The sequence below is a fragment of the Mya arenaria genome, chromosome 3, assembly GCF_026914265.1.
Source record: "Mya arenaria isolate MELC-2E11 chromosome 3, ASM2691426v1".
NCBI lineage: Eukaryota > Metazoa > Mollusca > Bivalvia > Myida > Myidae > Mya > Mya arenaria.
In genome coordinates this window covers 6,987,401-7,005,648 of record NC_069124.1, presented here as the reverse complement: position 1 = coordinate 7,005,648, position 18,248 = coordinate 6,987,401, and the positions used below count along the sequence as shown (strand labels likewise).

General features: G+C 37.6%; 2 protein-coding genes across 2 annotated transcripts; one reads left to right on the top strand and one right to left on the bottom strand.

Annotated features, from left to right (window-relative positions):
- Positions 1 to 482: 482 nt before the first annotated feature.
- LOC128226252 (zinc finger protein 652-like) lies at positions 483 to 5,642 on the top strand. Its single transcript, XM_052936136.1, has 3 exons — positions 483 to 1,977; positions 2,681 to 2,854; positions 3,683 to 5,642. The coding sequence occupies exons 1-3, from the start codon at positions 552 to 554 to the stop codon at positions 4,519 to 4,521; spliced, it is 2,439 nt and encodes an 812-aa protein (XP_052792096.1). The 5' UTR covers positions 483 to 551; the 3' UTR covers positions 4,522 to 5,642.
- Positions 5,643 to 10,258: 4,616 nt separating this feature from the next.
- Positions 10,259 to 15,357, bottom strand: LOC128226790 (zinc finger protein 184-like). Its single transcript, XM_052936848.1, has 2 exons — positions 15,035 to 15,357; positions 10,259 to 13,406 (listed from the first exon to the last, which is right to left on the bottom strand). Exons 1-2 carry the CDS (start codon positions 15,278 to 15,280, stop codon positions 11,181 to 11,183), a joined length of 2,472 nt encoding a protein of 823 aa, XP_052792808.1. The 5' UTR covers positions 15,281 to 15,357; the 3' UTR covers positions 10,259 to 11,180.
- Positions 15,358 to 18,248: the final 2,891 nt, after the last annotated feature.

Below are 18,248 nucleotides of genomic sequence, written 5' to 3'. Positions count from 1 at the left end.
TTCTATAGTTAAAATATTATTTAGAAAATAAACTAAATAAATTTCAAAGCTGAAAACGGTCTTTTGCGCACGTGAAAACGACCGTCGGTTATTTGATGTCAATGATGTATCGCCATATGGTCCGTGATACCGCCAAATTAATGAATGATTTGTTATCTCATAAAAAGGTTATGACTTAATTACTAGAACAATTAAACAAGCAGAGTTGCCACAGAAAAATAATTCATAATTGTTCTTCATTCAACATTCATGTTCGTACCCTAATTCGAAAAATGACTTGAGCACAATGCTCATTTAAATGTTAATCTAATACTCAATACAAATAGCATGATAAGAAACTCACATCAAGACATTTAATCATGATTGCAACATATTGGCCAACATATGATATGACCAACTGTTCTTAACGGTTACGAATTGAGTAACACAATGGTTACGAAACGACCATAATTCGTTTTTTCTTTGGGGTAAAATAATATCAACATCCGGTTTACAAAATTTGGTCATTTACTTCGATTATTTTTTTCTTTTGAATATAATCAGTGATAACTATGGTTTTGATATTTACCACTACAACCAGCCTGTTAGCTCCTGAATTTGTTGAAAGTTTTTCTGCAGAAAAACTCGCAGTTGGTCTTTTCAGAGTTTCCAAAGATGCAGGTGTTCAATTAATCAAAGAAAATAAATCATTTTTAATCAGCGGTGATTGGAATAATGTTAACTATGCACATGCGTCCCTTGAATCTTTACTTAACGAAGAATTAGCTAACGAAGTCAACATAAAAAATACTAAGTTATTAAAATCACAGACAATAAATTCAAGTCGCTCTCAGAGAGAATCACAATCTGCCAAGTTTCGAACAAACAGCACAGGAAAACACAATGAAGGGATTAGAAGCAAATCTTGTCAGAATAATCCAACCGTTCCGCAACCCATGGTAGTTGTGCATGGAATTTTGGATGAAAGTAATGTCACAAAGCAGTTGAAGCAAGTTATCCAGAAAAAAGGAAATCAAATAGATCTGCCGATTAAGAAACATATTGTTATAAGTGGTGCACCAGAAAAGTTAAAGAATTCAGAAGAAACACAAAAAGAAACAAATAATGAAGACAATGATATTCAATCAAATATGGATGATGAAGGTCCTGAGATTGTTAACAGTCAAGAAAAAGACATTATTGTAAATCAAACATCAGTAAAAGAGAGGTCTGCAGACATTGAAGTTATAATTAAGACAGAGCCAGTCACAGATGACTTTGATGGAGATACTGATGTTGATGAATCATACAAAAATATGGATGATGATTGTTCAGAATCTGATAAATATGTGGTTATCAAAAAGGAAAAAAACCTTTTGGACGACGAAGAAGAAAATAATGATAGACAGAAGCCAGAGAAAAAGACTAATAAAGTAGTTAAGAAAAGGGGTGCAAGAAAAAAAAGACAACCCAAAGTTAAAACTGGCAGAGAGCCAGTTCCAAAAAACAGGAAGAAATGCAAAAAGTCTGAAGATGTATTTCAGTGTAAAGAATGTGACTATAAAAGCAATGTTAGAGACAATTTTAGAGAGCATATCAAACGAATGCATAGCATGTATGTTGATTCTTTTGAATGTAAGGACTGTGGTAGATTTTTTGGACTGAAAAAAGATTTGAGTCGGCATATGAAACATGTTCACACTGAAGAGTCTCATTTTTGTGACATTTGTGGAAAAGTATATAAATCTAGAAGAGCATTTACTGAGCATTTGCCTGTTCATGCTGAAGATTATGTAAAACCAATGTTTCCATGTGAAATATGTGGAAAGACTTTCAGCACGAAATATGTTTTGACAGGTCATGTGAATTCAGCTCATCTTGGAGTGAAGAAGTCCTACATTTGTCCAACATGTGGCCGTAGTTTCACACAGAAAAACTCTTACTTAATGCATGCAAATGTTCATGCTGGGATCAAGCCTTATGTTTGTGATGTCTGTGGTGGGTATTTGAAATGTAACTGTTAAATATGTACTTTGATTAGTTGAGAAATAATTTGTTTGGCTACAATAATTTAAGAGGACTGTCAATTATACACAGCTATGTTGAAACTGTAATGCACCATTCAATTGTAACCACGGCCCCCCAAGGTCCGGGGTATGCCGGGGAAATGGGCCCTGTTTTTACCTTCCCTGTGGCCCTGTAGTGCCGGGTGAACGTGGTGGTTTTGTATTCGTGCCAAATATAGCATTTCCCGGGGATTTTACCATCAGTTCTTCCCAGCAGTGCGGGGATTTACCCGGGCTTGGCTGGACGGAAAGTCAAAGTCCCCGCTATTCCCCGAACCTGGTGGGGCCTAGGTTACAATTGACTGGTGCATAATGGTATGCATTTGATAGTATTTACCTGATGGTACATTAAAGTCATGTTTTTACCTGTTTAAAACATATTCAGAGCTTTCATTAATAGTTTTCTAGTATGTCAGTTTTGTAACTCATTAAAAATGTGCTGCCTTCATTACATCCAAACCTGGTGTCAGTGTTGCTTTTAAGTGTACCTCGTCCTGGAGAATTTCATTCATGATTGTGTTTTCAAAATCTAGGATGGTTCTTTTAGATTCTGGATGGTATCAATTTGTCCTGCTGTTTTTCATTGAATGCCAATGATTTGGCAAAATAACCTTTACATATTATCATGATTTAAGGAAAGGCGTTTTCCTACGACAAATCCCTGAAAGAGCACAAGTACATGCATGACACTGTGCGGCACTTTGAGTGTGAGGTCTGCAAAAAGACATTCCGACAGAAGGCAAGCCTGCAGATCCATGTGAAGGTTCACAAAGAGACAAGGGATTACATCTGCCAGTCTTGTGGAAAAGGTGCATGTACATTTATCTAACAGAATAGAATTTATATAAGGGTACATGTAACTTCACCCACAACCACAAATGACTAATTTCAATCATGGCAGTAGTGAGTGAAGTAACTGTATTGTGCCGTGTTGTAAAGGACAGCTTTGAATAACTAGCATGCATTTAAGTGAAAAGTATAGTATCCACCAGTTTTTCGTCGTTCTGATATATGTGTATACTAGGATATATATTTACATTAGATAAAATGTAATATATGAGACAAAGAAAACATTCCTCAACATGCTACACTTACAGAGCCCCTCTTTCCACGAACAAGAGCATCTCACTGTAGTGGATTCATTTAATGTCACTACATATATCAGTGATTTTTTTAAAAGGCTGTTTCCCAATGTCCATTTTCCCCAAAACTTTATAATTTTTTCCCAATTGGATAAATGTAGATAATGTTGATGAATAAAAAAGCAATGAATTTCATGTAAAAAAAAAATCTTGACAAGACTAACTCTTTCACAGCATAATGTATGCATAAGAAGATGAAAACATGTATATTTGCCATTATATTTGCAATTTTGTTCTGATTTTGTATTTTCCCAATCTGGACTTGTTCCCCAATTTGCAAGGCACAAGCGGTATAAATATTTCCAAAAAGAATCACTGTAATAATTGATTTAGTTAATGATGCAATACATTTAACAAAAATGTAAATAACTGCAGCAGATACACTTATTAAACGTGACATGTATGACTTTGTGCATGCACAATAATGTCACACAGTCTATACTTTTTGTCATTTCCAATTCCAATATTATATACTTGATAATTTCTTTATTTCAGGGTTCACTCAAAAGCAAGCTCTACATCGGCATGAGAGAATTCACAGTGGAGACAAGCCGTTCAAATGCAACTTGTGTTCCCGGAGGTTCAATGACTACTCTATCATTAGAAGACACATGATTATGCTGCATAAAAGAGACCCGAAGTCTCCAGGGGATTGGAAGAAGGACATCATTTGTACCATGAAACGGAAGACTGATTTCTACATAGATGGTGGTACAGGCTATAACTCTGGGGAAAGAGTTTCACATGAAGAAGACACAGGAAAAGGTAAAGAAACTGACGACACTGTAAATGCTGGTGTTGAAAATGCTATGGCAATTCTAAATGATGACATTATGAAAGGCGATGATAATAGCCCTGCAAAGGATCAGGAAATAGAAGAGACAGAAGACGCCCCGAATGTTGAACATTTAAGTAGTGGTCCATCTTATCATGAAATGGCGAGTGTAGCCTTTTCATCAGAGAAGCCATCCGATTCAGGAGATCAGTCCCCGTCAGCACCTATAAACTACAGCCTTCCGCCCAGTTATGCAAGCAATACCAGACCAACTGGAGACACTGATGTGGAAGAAAGTTTAGCTCGCTTTCAAACTCTAGTAGATTCTTACCGAAGTGCAATAAACACACGAGACATTCCACCAATGCCAGGAATGCCCCCTTTGTCTCACCCCATTGGACTGGGGTCAGAAATAAGACCCCCTATGCCTCAAGGACATCTAACTCCTACCACTGACCCCAGCTCTGGACAGTCCATAGCCCCACCCCCATGGGGATATTCAGGGTACCCTTACTATAATGCTGCAAACTTTCCAAATTATCAGGGTCCACATAGCTAGTAAACATTACTTGGTAACCGTGAAAAACCTGGTGTAAACAAAAAAGGCTGGATAATCATTGTTGATTTTCTTAAAACATCCTTTTTAATTAAAAATAACTTTCTATCTTTGCATTATTTACATTGTACAAAATTGTTATTGTAATTATAATTGATCTTATCATTTATAACTTTTTATTTTTTATTTGTATAGTTCCTCACTATTAGCTATATTTTAGTGGCTTCATTATGTTAATTGATATTTGAATAATAAATGCACCAAATTGCCGAATGTAGTGCTGAATAGATTGAATAGTTGTTTTGCTCTGTTACCTTTATACATTATCATAAACTTGACTGAAGGCGTGTGTTACCATTTTGTTGTATATATATATATAAATTGTTATTCCATTTAATGATGAAGTTTTTAAATTTTGTTGAGGGTTTTCCAATGAAACTTTTGTGCATTTTATATTAGTTTTGGGTGATACAGAACATCTTTTTATGGTATTTCTTCAGCTTATAGGTAATTTTTCTGCAATGGCTAGCATAACATAGTTTTATGTGAAGTTTACCCTAATATTCTGACTTGTAGTGGGTTGATTTTCACTTAGTAAGCTGACATCTTTAATGGCCCTCAAGTTCAGTGATGCTTTCAACATGTTATTTTTCATTTTGAATTAATGCGACTCTTAATACTCAGGGGCTCATATTTATGAATGCTGTTAATATTTTGTGAGTGTATTGAATGAAAAGTATGTACGTAACGTCGTTATTAAAAATTTACTGGTAAAATATTTGTATTTGTTTGTTCTATAAGTCATAATGAGTATTTGTGGATGTATGGTGTCAAAACTCAAAAGTATGTATTAATTACCATTTAATTCAATAATGCAGTTGTTTGCTTTATAGCTGATATGTATATGACAGTCATATATCAACTTGTTGTTAGAAATACATGTTATGTTTACTTGTTATAACACATATAAAATATGATGGCTTGTGTAAATGAAATACATTTAAATTAAGTGACTGTATATTTTTAACCGCATTTGAAAAAAGAAACCTAACATATATCAATTGCATTCTTTAAATAAATTTGTTAGATGAAACTTGATTTTTTACATTAAATTATAAATTGAATATGATTCTTTGTTATCTTGGTATTTAACAAGGGCTGTCTGAGTCACGTGACAAATGCCCCATTTGGGCCTTGCTAAAAGATAGCCATTATTAGAGCACAAAAGATGTTTGTAAAACATCTATGCCCCTCTAATGGCAGCCAGTAGGTCATTTTACATTCAATATCTATGGGATAATTTAACATCATGATAAATCTCTCCACCAATTTTGCAGACCGTTGTGTTCAAGATCACTGTGTCCCTGAATTTTTACCTGCTGACTTCAAAACCAATAGGGGTCATATGCTGGTCAAGACCATCCTCTCTACAAAGTTTGAGGTCCAAGCATACTCAAATAATCCATCAGATAAGTTTTTAGTGTCCAAGGACACCACGATAGTGACCTATTACCTTTTGACCTCAAAATTAGTAGACATCTTGCTGGTCATGACCAAATTCCTTATTAAGTTTTAGTACCTTATGACCTAGCACAATTTAGTTAAACATCAGACAACCTTTTATTGTCTAAGGTCACCACGACAGTGAACTTTGACCTTCTGACCTCAATATCAATAGGGGTCATTAGCTGTTCATGACAAACCTCCCTGGCATGATTGAGGACCAAGCAATTGGTCAATTTTCATACTTGTATTTTTGCCGGACCATAACTTGAAGTCTTTGAGGTATTGACTTCAACCTTCAAGGACAGATAGATCTCATTTAGAAGATGTGCAGTGCACATGAATCATAACTCTGGCTGCAGTATTAACTGAGTTATTGCCCTTTGTAATGTTCATACTTATTTTTTTGTTTAGAGCGTAACTTGAAAAGTCTTCGAGGTATTTACTTTATGAACAGAAATATCTCAATGACAAGAAGTGCAGTGTACAGGAACCATAACTCTGGATGCAGTATTTTTTAGTTACTGGCTTTTGTAAATTTTCATACTTATTTTTGTCAGGAGCATAATTTTAAAAGTCTTTATGGTATTGACTAAAGAATGCATGCACAGAAGGTATCATATACAGAAATATCTCATTAAGGAGAAGTGAAGTGCACAAGAACTTAAATTCTGGGTGCAGTATGTTTTAGTTAATACCATTTGTTAATTTTCATATTTACTTTTTGTCCTGAGCATAACTTGAAAAGTCTTTGAGGGATTGACTTTAAACTTCATATACAGATATATCTAATTGAGCAGAAATGAAGTTCACTAGAACCTTTACTGTTGGCGCAGCATTTATTAATAATTGCCCTTTGCTAATTTTCAGTTTATATTTTGTCCAAGGGAAAGTTCTTAAGGCAGTCGGTCACTTCTCTTATTTTTAAATTTTAATAAGTATTCATTTGCCAGTTTAAGCGTGTCTGCTTTACGAAAAAAAAGTGGAGAATTTGTAATAGGCTTAGTTTTGTTCTCTGTAAATAAAGAACAAAAATATTGAATATCTTCACATATAACTCACTGTATGGTCATACCAGTGACAAAACTTCTTATAAATGTATAACACAGCCAATTTCTCTAGAAAGTGGCTTTCAAACTAAGAAAAACAGACAAGTTTTATCTTACAGTGCTTGCAGTGCTGACAAGTATTAGCATGAGCTTGCAGAGCTGACGAGTATTAACAAGAGCTAACAGTGCTGACAAGTATTAGCATGAGCTTGCAGTGCTGACGAGTATTTTCATGAGCTTGCAGTGCTGACAAGTATTAGCATGAGCTTACAGTGTGGAAAAGTATAAGCAAGAGCTCACAATGCTGAAAAGTTCTGCATGAGCTTAAAGTGCCGACAAGTATTAGCATGAGCTTGCAATGCCGACACGTATAAGCATTAACTTCCAGTGTGGACAAGAATAAGCACGCTCTTACAGTGTGGACAAGTATTGGCATGAGCTTGCAGTGCTGACAAGTATAAGCAAGAGCTAACAATGCTGACACAGTTTGCATGAGCTTTCAGTGCTGACAAGAAAAAGCATGCGCTTACAGTGCTGACAAGTATTGGCAAGAGTTCACAATGCTGACAAATTTTGCACGAGCTTACAGTGCCGACAAGACTAAGCAAGCGCTTACAGTGCCGACAAGAATAAGCACGCTCTTACATTGCTGACAAGTTTTGGCATGAGCTTGCAGTGTTGACGAGTGTTGGCATGAGCTTGCAGTGCTGACGAGTATTTACATGAGCTTGCAGTGCTGATGAGTGTTGGTATAAGCTTGCAGTGCTGACGAGTATTGACATGAGCTTGCGGTGTGGACGAGTATTGGCATGAGCTTGCAGAACGGACAAGTATTGGCATGAGCTTGCAGTGCTGACGAGTATTGGTATGAGCTTGCAGTGTGGACGAGTATTGGCATGAGCTTGCAGTTAGACAAGTATTGGCATGAGCTTGCAGTGCCGATGAGTATTGACAAGAGCTTGCGGTGATGACGAGTATTGACATGAGTTTGCGGTGTTGACGCGTATTGATATGAGCTTGCAGTGTTAACGAGGATCGGCATGAGCTTGCAGTGTGGACAAGTATTGGCATTAGCTTGCAGTGCTGAAGAGTATTGGTATGAGCTTGCAGTGTGTACGAGTATTCGTATGAGCTTGCACTGTGGACGAATATTTGCATGAGCTTGCAGTGCTGACGAGTATTGACATGAGCTTGCGTTGTTGACGAGTATTGGCATGAGCTTGCAGTGTAGACAAGTGTTGGCATGAGCATGCAGTGTTGACGAGTGTTGACATGAGCTTGCAGTATGGATAGTGTTGGCATCAGCATGCAGTGTTGACAAGTATTGGCATAAGCATGCAGTGTTGACAAGTGTTGGCATGAGCTTGCAGTGTTGACAAGTGATGGCATGAGCTTGCAGTGTTGACAAGTGTTGGCATGAGCTTGCAGTGTTGACAAGTGTTGGCATGAGCTTGCAGTGTTGCAAGTGTTGGCAAGAGCATGCAGTGTGGACAAGTGTTGGCATGAGCATGCAGTGTGGACAAGTGTTGGCATGAGCTTGCCGTGTGGACAAGAATTGGCATGAGCTTGTAGTCTTGACCAGTATTGAAATGAGCTTGCAGTGTTGACAAGTGTTGGCATGAGCTTGCAGTGTGGACAAGTGTTGGCATGAGCTTGTAGTGTTGACAAGTGTTGGCATGAGCTTGCAGTGTTGGCAAGAGCTTGCAGTGTTGGCAAGTGTTGGCAAGAGCTTGCAGTTTGGACAAAAATTGGCATGAGCTTGCAGTGTGGACCAGTATTTAAATGAGCTTGCAGGGTGGACAAGTGTTGGCATAATCTTGCAGTGTTGACAAGTGTTGGCATGAGCTTGCAGTGTCAGTGTGGGCAAGTATTGGAATGAGCTTGCAGTGTGGACCAGTATTGAATTGAGCTTGGAGTACTGACAAGTATTGGCATGAGTTTGCAGTGCTGACGAGTATTGGCGTGAGCTTGATGTGCTGACGAGTATTGACATGAGCTTGCAGTGCTGACGAGTACTGAAATGAGCTTGCTGTGCTGGCGAGATTGGCGTGAGCTTTCAGTGCTGACGAGTATTGGCGTGAGCTTGCAGTGTTGAGGAGTGTTGGTATGAGCTGGCAGTGCTGACAAATATTGGCATGAGCTTGCAGTGAAGACAAGTATTGGCATGGGCTTGCAGTTGGACAAGTATTGGCATGAGCTTGCACTGTGACAAGTATTGGGATGAGCTTGCTGTATGGACAAGTATTGGTATGAGCTTACAGTGCTGACGAGTGTTGGCATAAGCTTGCAGTGCTGACCTGTATTGGCGTGAGCTTGCAGTGCTGACGAGTATTAGCATGAGCTTGCAGTGTTGATGAGTGTTGGCATGAGCTTGCAGTGTGGACAAGAATTAGCTTGAGCTTGCAGTGTGAACAAGTATTGACATGAGCTTGCAGTGTTGACAAGTGTTGGCATGAGCTTGCAGTGTTGACAAGTGTTGGCATGAGCTTGCAGTGTTGACAAGTGTTGGCATGAGCTTGCAGTGCTGACGAGTGTTGGCATGAGCTTGCAGTATGGACAAGTATTGGCATGAGCTAACAGTGCTGACGAGTATTGGTGTGAGCTTGCAGTGTTGACGAGTGTTGGCATGAGCTTGCAGTGTTGAAGAGTGTTGGCATGAGCTTGCAGTGTGGACAAGTGTTGGCATGAGCTTGCAGTGTTGACAAGTGTTGGCATGAGCTTGCAGTGCTGACGAGTTTTGGCATGAGCTTGCAGTATGGACAAGTGTTGACATGAGCTTGCAGTGCTGACAAGTGTTGGGATGAGCTTGCAGTGTGGACAAGTGTAAGCATGAGCTTGCAGTGTTGACAAGTGTTGGCATGAGCTTGCAGTGCTGACGAGTGTTGGCATGAGCTTGCTGTATGGACAAGTATTGGCATGAGCTAACAGTGCTGACGAGTATTGGTGTGAGCTTGCAGTGCTGACGAGTATTGGCATAAGCTTACTGTATGGACAAGTATTGGCATGAGCTTACAGTGCTGAAGAGTATTGGTGTGAGTTTGCAGTGCTGACGAGTATTAGCATGCACTTGCAGTGCTGACAAGTATTGGTATGTGATGCAGCATGAGCTTTCAGTGGGGATGAGGCATATGTTGCACCTCCTGCATAAATGACACTATCCGATTGGTGGAGAACAATAACATAGCGGGGTGTATAATCCATTTATTTCCTGGTAATTGTATACCCTTTTAATTTAATAGTAAAAAAATCCTATAAAATATACTCTGTGAGATATAATTGTTTCACTGTTGGTAGCTTCGCTCTAACATGGTACTAAATTATTATACTGAGGGTGTATATCCCATCCACCCCATCTACTTAGATTAAAAAAAGTGCTTTAAAAAGTAGAACATGAAAATTGCCCATACTGCAGAGATTAATTACAATCAAAGTAAAGGCCCCTAGTTTAATGCAAATCCCCTTTTTCTGAGCAAAAGCACTGGAAAGCCTTCAAAAAGGTCACGGATTTAATTTCCAACACAGTCCAGTCAACACAAGTATGTCAATGACGCCTACAAGTAGCATCTCAAGCGCTGAAAGAAAGGTTCAATCTTCTGTTTACGCCCCTTTCCAGGAAGCTGGGAATATATTGCTTAGCTAGTTGTTCTGCCAGCTATACATGTTTATCATAATGTTTAACTGCAGAGTTATTGACCTTTGTTGCTTTGCTTTGCATTGTCTGCAGCATTAGTTGAAAACTATAGGAGGGAATGAAATAAAACTTCATAATACAATATGTTGAATCGCTGCTTCTAAAATGTGGCTTCAAAGACAGTCCAAAAATGAACAAAAAATAACCCTTCAACAATATTGTCATTTTAATTTAAGGTGGGATTTCAAAATATTTCAATACCTTTTCCCTATCAAATCCCTGTTTGGGGTATTTTACAACATTTAGTAATCTTTTTATAAGATTTATTGCTTTTTGACAAAGACAGCAGTTCAACTTCATAGACAGTCATTATAATAATTGCACAACTAAACATGTAAACTTATGCTATTCTAAAATAAATATTAAAAATAAATATTAAAGAATATAATACACATCATGGCAACTTCATGAAAGAGACACTAAGGTCTGTCAGTATTAAACAATTTCAAGTTCTGAATATCATTCGCAACAACGGATGAGATGGGATGAGCAAAACTGGAGTGTAAAGAAAACAGAGTTGTATAAGATGGTGTGTCACTCTCCTTTCCCAGGTTTAAAACCTTTATGGCATCACTTTCAGCCATTGTTCCATCTGGCTTCAACTGTTCAACTGTTTGTGTCACTGCAGAAGTCACCACAACAGGCACAGGAACGCTATGCTTGGGGATATTTAAAACACTTTCTGCGCTCTTCCTCTTACTTGAAGAGGTCTGTTCATTTACTGTTGAGAATGTTCCGTCTAAGTTTTCTGTAAACAACTGCAAGTGTTCACTATCCGGAACTACTATACTCTGTTGGTGATTGGTTTGTTGTAAATGAATCAACTGAACTGGCATTAATTCTGTTTGATAGTTTCCGTCACTCTTTGGTACTTCCAGCATGATTGTGTTTGAGGCTGTATTGCTTGTAGTGCGATCTTGAACAAGAAATGCAACAGCATGTGATTTACTAGTATTCGATTTCATTTGATGGTCCTGATAATAAGGTAAAGGAGCATACTCATTTTGTGTTCCATCCAGATTGAGATAAGGGTTAAACGGAGGTAGCACATTATGTTTTTGAGTTTCATTGACGTTTGAAACATAAGTGTGTTCAGCCAATTGCTGGTGAACAATATTGTTTAAAACTTGCTCTTGGATTGAGCTTGATTTTGTTGTCTTGTCAATGTTGTCTTTCTCTTTCTCCTCATCATCATGATTTCTCTGAACGATGTCTTCTCGCCAAGTGCTCACATCTTTGTTAATCTTATGGACTGACTGGAGATGTCTTCTAACAACTGAAGGGTCACCAAAGTTTCTTCTACAAAGTTTACATTGAAACGGTCTAAAGCCATCATGTGCTCTTTCATGCCTTTGTAATGCTTGTTTCTGTGTAAATCCTCGACCACAAGTTTCACATTTGAAATCTTTTGTCTCCTTGTGAATGGCACGGTGGGCATTCAATGTAGACCTTTGGTTAAAAGCCTTTCCACAGGATGGGTGGGAACAAACAAATTTCTTCTCCTGTGAGTGCACGGTTTTGTGGTCTCTCAATGCAGACTCGTATGCATAAGACTTTCCACATACCTGGCATACAAATGGCCTCAAACCTTTGTGAACATTCATATGCTGCAGCATGGTATGCTTTTTTGTGAAACTCTTGCCACATTCCTGGCAAAGAAAGCTCATTTTGATACCAAGATGTTCATTTTTATTATGAAGCTCCAAATTAAATTTTGATGCAAACATCTTATTGCAGTTATTTTCTTCACATTTATATTCTTTCTTTTTATAGTCTGTTCTATGAGTTTTCATGTGGGCAGCAAAACTCTTCTGGCATTTGTATAGTTTTCCGCATATTTCACAAGTACTAGGGTTGTCCTCATGTGTCACATAATGGCGAGTCAGGTATTTGATATTCAAAAACACTTTTTCACAAACTCTACATTTTACAAGAGAATCTTTACTGCCCTCCATTGAGTCCTCAGATGGCTCAGTAGCATTTGAATCACATGATTTTACGGTAGAGTGTGTAGCGTTTTCATAAATTTGTTTTTTAAGAAGCTGTTTAATACTTGATGTCCCCATTTTGATAATTTCATTTTTCTTCCTTACAATACTTTTTGCTTTCTTAAGTTCTTCTTCAACCAGTTTCTGCACCATAAAATCATGTAAAAAGCTCTCCATTTTTTCACTTGGTACTTTCCCTGATATTCCAACTTTCCAATTGTTCAGAACATTTTCATTACCACCAACATCAGTTACTTTAACATCACCATCATTGGTCATTTCTGAGAAATCATTTAACTCTACTTTAACTTTACAATCGCTATGTGCATCTTTATTATCAGAGTCATCATCCTCGTAATCGTTAAATTCGCTAAGGTATCTTTCTTCATCGGTATCTTCCTCCAACATTTGTGGCTGACTCGGGTCAATGAAATCTGCACTGTCCTCAAAGTCTTCATGAGCAGGCTCACTCGTATTCCCATGATCAGCAAAAGTGGATATGTTGTTTCCAGGAAACTGTGAGACATAATCATGCTCTCTTTTCAAGATTAATGTATCCGGTTCATTCTGCGTAACCCCAACACCACGACTGAGAGCTTCAGCAGCCTCAACCAGCGCCGAGAATGATATTGACTGGTTGGCAATTGGGGTCTGGTTCTGAAAAAAGGGAATATTTTTTAGATGTACATGTATTCACTACAATCAGTACCAATGTGCTTGTCATGTTGCTTTATTTACAGTAATTACTTTCAACAGGAATATTTTGTTATGAATACCAAAGCTGTTATTTTCACTTTAGTGTCAAAATTAAACATATTTATACTCATATCTGAAAAATGACTCTGTACAAGAAAAGGGCACAGCAGGGTGTAGTGAAAAGGCAGCAGGCTTCCAGAAAAAGGCAGCGGGCCCCAAGTTATTACTTAATTATTTTCAAGGATTGAGGTGTGTGTGGGCTAGAACCAGCTGCCCGGTTAGCTCAGTTGGTTAGAACACTTTGCTAGTGTTCCAGCGCTCATGGGTTCGAGCCCCACACCGGGTGGTCACACTTTTCCTCCAAGGTTTACTTTACTGGTGGCAGCGGTAAACAGCAGAAGTGCCTCCGTCGGCCTTAAATGTTAACTGGGGGAGGAGTGTAGTGCGAATGGACTTGAACCAGCTGCCCTGTTAGCTCAGTTTGTTATGCACCAGTCAATTGTAATTACCCACCCCCCTCCCACGGAGGTTCGGGGGTAGCCAGGGAAATGGGCAGTATTTTTACCTTTCAGGTGGCCCTGCAGTGCCGGGTGAATGCAGTGGTTTTGTCTTTGCGCCAAACATGGCCGGGAATGGACCTTTCTAAGAGTCCCAGGGGTACGAGGCATTTGACTGGGATTTTACTAGTCTAAAATAATAGACGTGTTATACAGGATTCTTCCAATCCCTAAAGTCTAAACGGGAATGTGCAAAAAAGGGGGTGTTTTAAAAATATTGAAATTGTTTTAAGTGAAGTATTTTATGGTTGAAATTGATCATAAAGAGTTATATATATTCATATTTCACCATGTAAGTGAAATGTTATTTTGCAATAAACAAGAATTTAATGCATTAAAACAAGTTGTTTACCTTTCCAATAAAACGAAAGTTGGCTGACACAGACAACAATTATGCGAAGGGGAACAACTCAATACAATCGTAATAACTCGGCCTCCTCCGACAAAGCTTCGAGATAGACCTCGTTATACAATCGTAACAACTCGGCCATGGCCGAAATGTTCCAAGCGATTAAAAACTGTGCCCTAGAGCCTTGCAGGTGCCCTTCATGTATATATGGTTATGTTTTGACAGAATGAAATAAAGAAAAGCTGTCAAACTCATAATTATAAGTTGGATATTTATTTTTTGTGTACGGAAATAATATAAAATAACATTATCTGGTAATATTTCTTGTTTTTATGATATTTTATAGACGCTATATGCTTTAACCCGGAATCCTGATCGGAACAACTACCCACTTTTGATACTAAAAAATTTGTACGTGAAGGATTTGCCATATCAAAAATCTAAAAAAAATCTGTCAACGTACAATTATTTGGACTAGGATTTTACCAGCAGTTTGTCCCCACAGAACGGGGATTTTACCTGGGCTTGGCTGGACAGAAAGTGGAAGTCCCCGTTATCCCCCAGACCGGGGGGGGGGGTTACAATTGACTGGTGCATTAGAGCACCATGTTAGTGTTCCGGCAGTCGTTGGTTCGAGCCCCACACCGGGCGCACTTTTCCTCCAAGATTTACTTTAGGATTACCTCCATTGGAGTGTACGAGCTGTCCATTGATCCAAACACTGCTTGAGTATTCATTAAAGCATTCTGAACGTTGATCAATGAGTGCAATGTTCCTTGCAAGACAACACTGTCATCAGACTTGGAAATGCTGACATTTTCTGTGTCACAAATTTTTGTCAGCACTGCATCTACATGGACAACTGCAGGAAAAGAGTCGAAGAATTCTTGGGCTATTGTTGCGTTAACTCTGCAGAAAACATTCACCATTTTAAATAAATAACAAAGATCAGCTGATTTATTAGTAGTTTCAGTTTTGATTTTACAGCAGCCATTTTTAGAGAAGCTACAGCAATTTTATTTACCGCAAAGAAATTTACCAAAACGAAAAAATAAAGGAAAGAAAAACTCGTTATAAAGGTAATTCGTCCAATATGGGAACTCCTTTACACTATTAAACAGGTGCTCAAACTTAAATTATTTTTGTCGTTTTTTAAGTGAGGAACATGTTCGATGAGGAACAAAATGGCGGATTCTTTGGGTATTGTTGTATTTTTGTTGATATATTGACCTGGTAAGTAGGTTTATATCACTGTTATAATTTAAATAAAAACACCTACACGAAAGCCAGACGTAAACGCTCCTCTTTATTTTCAACAGGCGTTAACAATAAGTAATTGAATGTTTAAGCTGAAAGATTGTTTGTTAACACAGTGAAGAAAGAAAATTGCTGGTTTTAATCAAAATTTGACGTTCTTGGCCTTATTTTATAAATTAAATTATTATCGCGTTTTTTGCATCTATTTCTTTGCGACGGCCTATGCGCAAAGGCCTAGTTTAAGCCTTCTATAAGTGACCCCCCCCCCCCAAACTGTGTATAGTACACAACTTCTGTGTATTGGTCTTAATCTTTATTGCCTTGTGCTGTCTATTAGACCTCTGTTCTGAGTATCCTGCTATGCAGATCAAGTTTTATTATAGAAATAGTCAACCCTTTATAGCCCTGAGCCAATAAACAAATATACAGGAAACTGGCCCCTACTGTGACACCAGTGCATTTAACAGGGGATGCACAGCAGGGGATCATCATGCCAAACATTCCTTAAACTAGTCCCTTATGGGTACTATGTGTTCAATTGTTTATGTTTAAACACCTGTATGCCGTGAAAGTTCTATGCAATTTTTGTTCGGTGCAGAATCAGACTAACCCTTATGGTTCTCTGATATCTAAGTGTAAGTAAAACACGAGCTGTACATAACTAAGGTTTACACTCATGACTAAAGGCGATTTCTTGCCCATTAATTAGTATGTTCATCTATAACTTAGCCCGAAAATGGCTTTACCGGAACTTGGACGCAACTTATGCATTTTTTTTTTCATTTTGTAAACAAACAATCTTTCAACGCAGATATAACATTTTTACTCTTTTCCAAGATGTAATGATATAACTTATTACTAACTAGCCAAGATGAACTCGAATCTAAAACCATGCCATGTTTACATTAAAAAAATGCACCGTCGTTGGCATATATATAATAACTAGCCATAATGCATACAGTCAGTATCATCGACACCCACTAAATCTAATGAAGACATTTTAGAAGTCCAACTTCACCATGTCAGAAAATAATCCTATATGGCACTATCAACTCTAATATTATTCATTGATCAGATGTACAAGACAGGTATCTGTGGAAAAACTGTTTCTAAAACCTGAGTGTAATCCATACATCACATGGGCGGATCCAGGATTTGGACGGGATCGGTTCCGCTTGTGCAGCAGATTTTAACTGACTAAACCGTATTAAGTTATCTAATATACACATACTGTGTTTAGATACTACACTAAGGAAACTACATGTATCAGGTCTTATGTTTTCTATATCAAGGTTACTGTTTTTCTTAAACACATGTTATACACGTGCATTTGTCATTGTTTTCAGTGATGGCATATTTACAATGTACGCGATTGGATTTTTTAATCATTCTTCAAAAATATCTAGCGTAACTTTAAATATATGTCAGTAGCTTTAGCATCGTCTGATAGTCCCGCCTGACGCATTACTTTGACCCCATTCATCATGGAACGGGTCAACCGTGTGTGTCCGACGATGATCATTCAGGGACTAACTGGACCATCATTATTGTAGGCCTATATCCTGCTGGTTAAAGGTGGAACCTGGTCAAATAGCCCCGATTTTGGTCAAATAGCCCCCACACTTTTGGTACAATAGCCCCACTTGGAAAAAAAATGGTCAAAACGCCCCCAATTTGGTCGAAACGCTCCCATGTTGGTCAAATATCCACCACTTCTTTTTTATTTGAAATTAGAGATAAGCATATATATATGACATGAACCTGTGCGTATGGAAACTGTAGACTGCAACCGTAAACATGATATAGATTTTCGGTATGACTAAAATACGAAAACAGGTTATTTTCGCGAAAATAGGCTATTTTCGCGAAAATAGCTTTTTTGACTAAAATACGAAAATAAGGTTATTTTTGATGAAAATAAGATTTTGAAAAAAATATGAAAATAGAGTTAGTTTTGGCAAAAACAACATTTTTGACAAACATATAGTAAGCTTTGGGCTAAAAAAAAGTCATTTTCGCGGAAATAAGATTTTTGATAAAAATCTGCAAGTAGGGTTAGTTTTGGCAAAAATATTTTTTTTTGACAATAATGTATTGAGTTTTGACTAAAATAAAGTTATTTTCGCGAAAATCAGATTTTGATAAAACTCTGAAAGTAGGGTTAGTTTTGGTGAAAATAACCTTTTTGACGAACATATGGTTAGTTTTTAGATAAAATAAAGTTATTTTCGCGAAAATAAGATTTAAAAAAAAGAAGAGAAAATACCTTCTTCTGTTGTCGTAAATGACAATTTTTAATAAAAAATATTAAAATACTTTTATTTGGTCTACATAACACATATGACCGGTGTATTAGTGTTTCGAAACAATTATGCTTTTAGGAATATTGAACAATGATTATTGAAAGTATTTTAACATGTTTCTGTTGATCACACCTCCATCCGAAATGTGCAACATCAAAGCGGTTATACACACTTATTTGTCATTAAGCGGATTAATTTGATGACAAAGACCCATAATTATAGACCGTTATTGCTACCCATAATTATAGACCGTTATTGCTACTAAAGCAGGTACACGATAAAACTAAAGGGAACAATCAAAGATATATCCTACAACTTAAGGAGATGCCGACATATA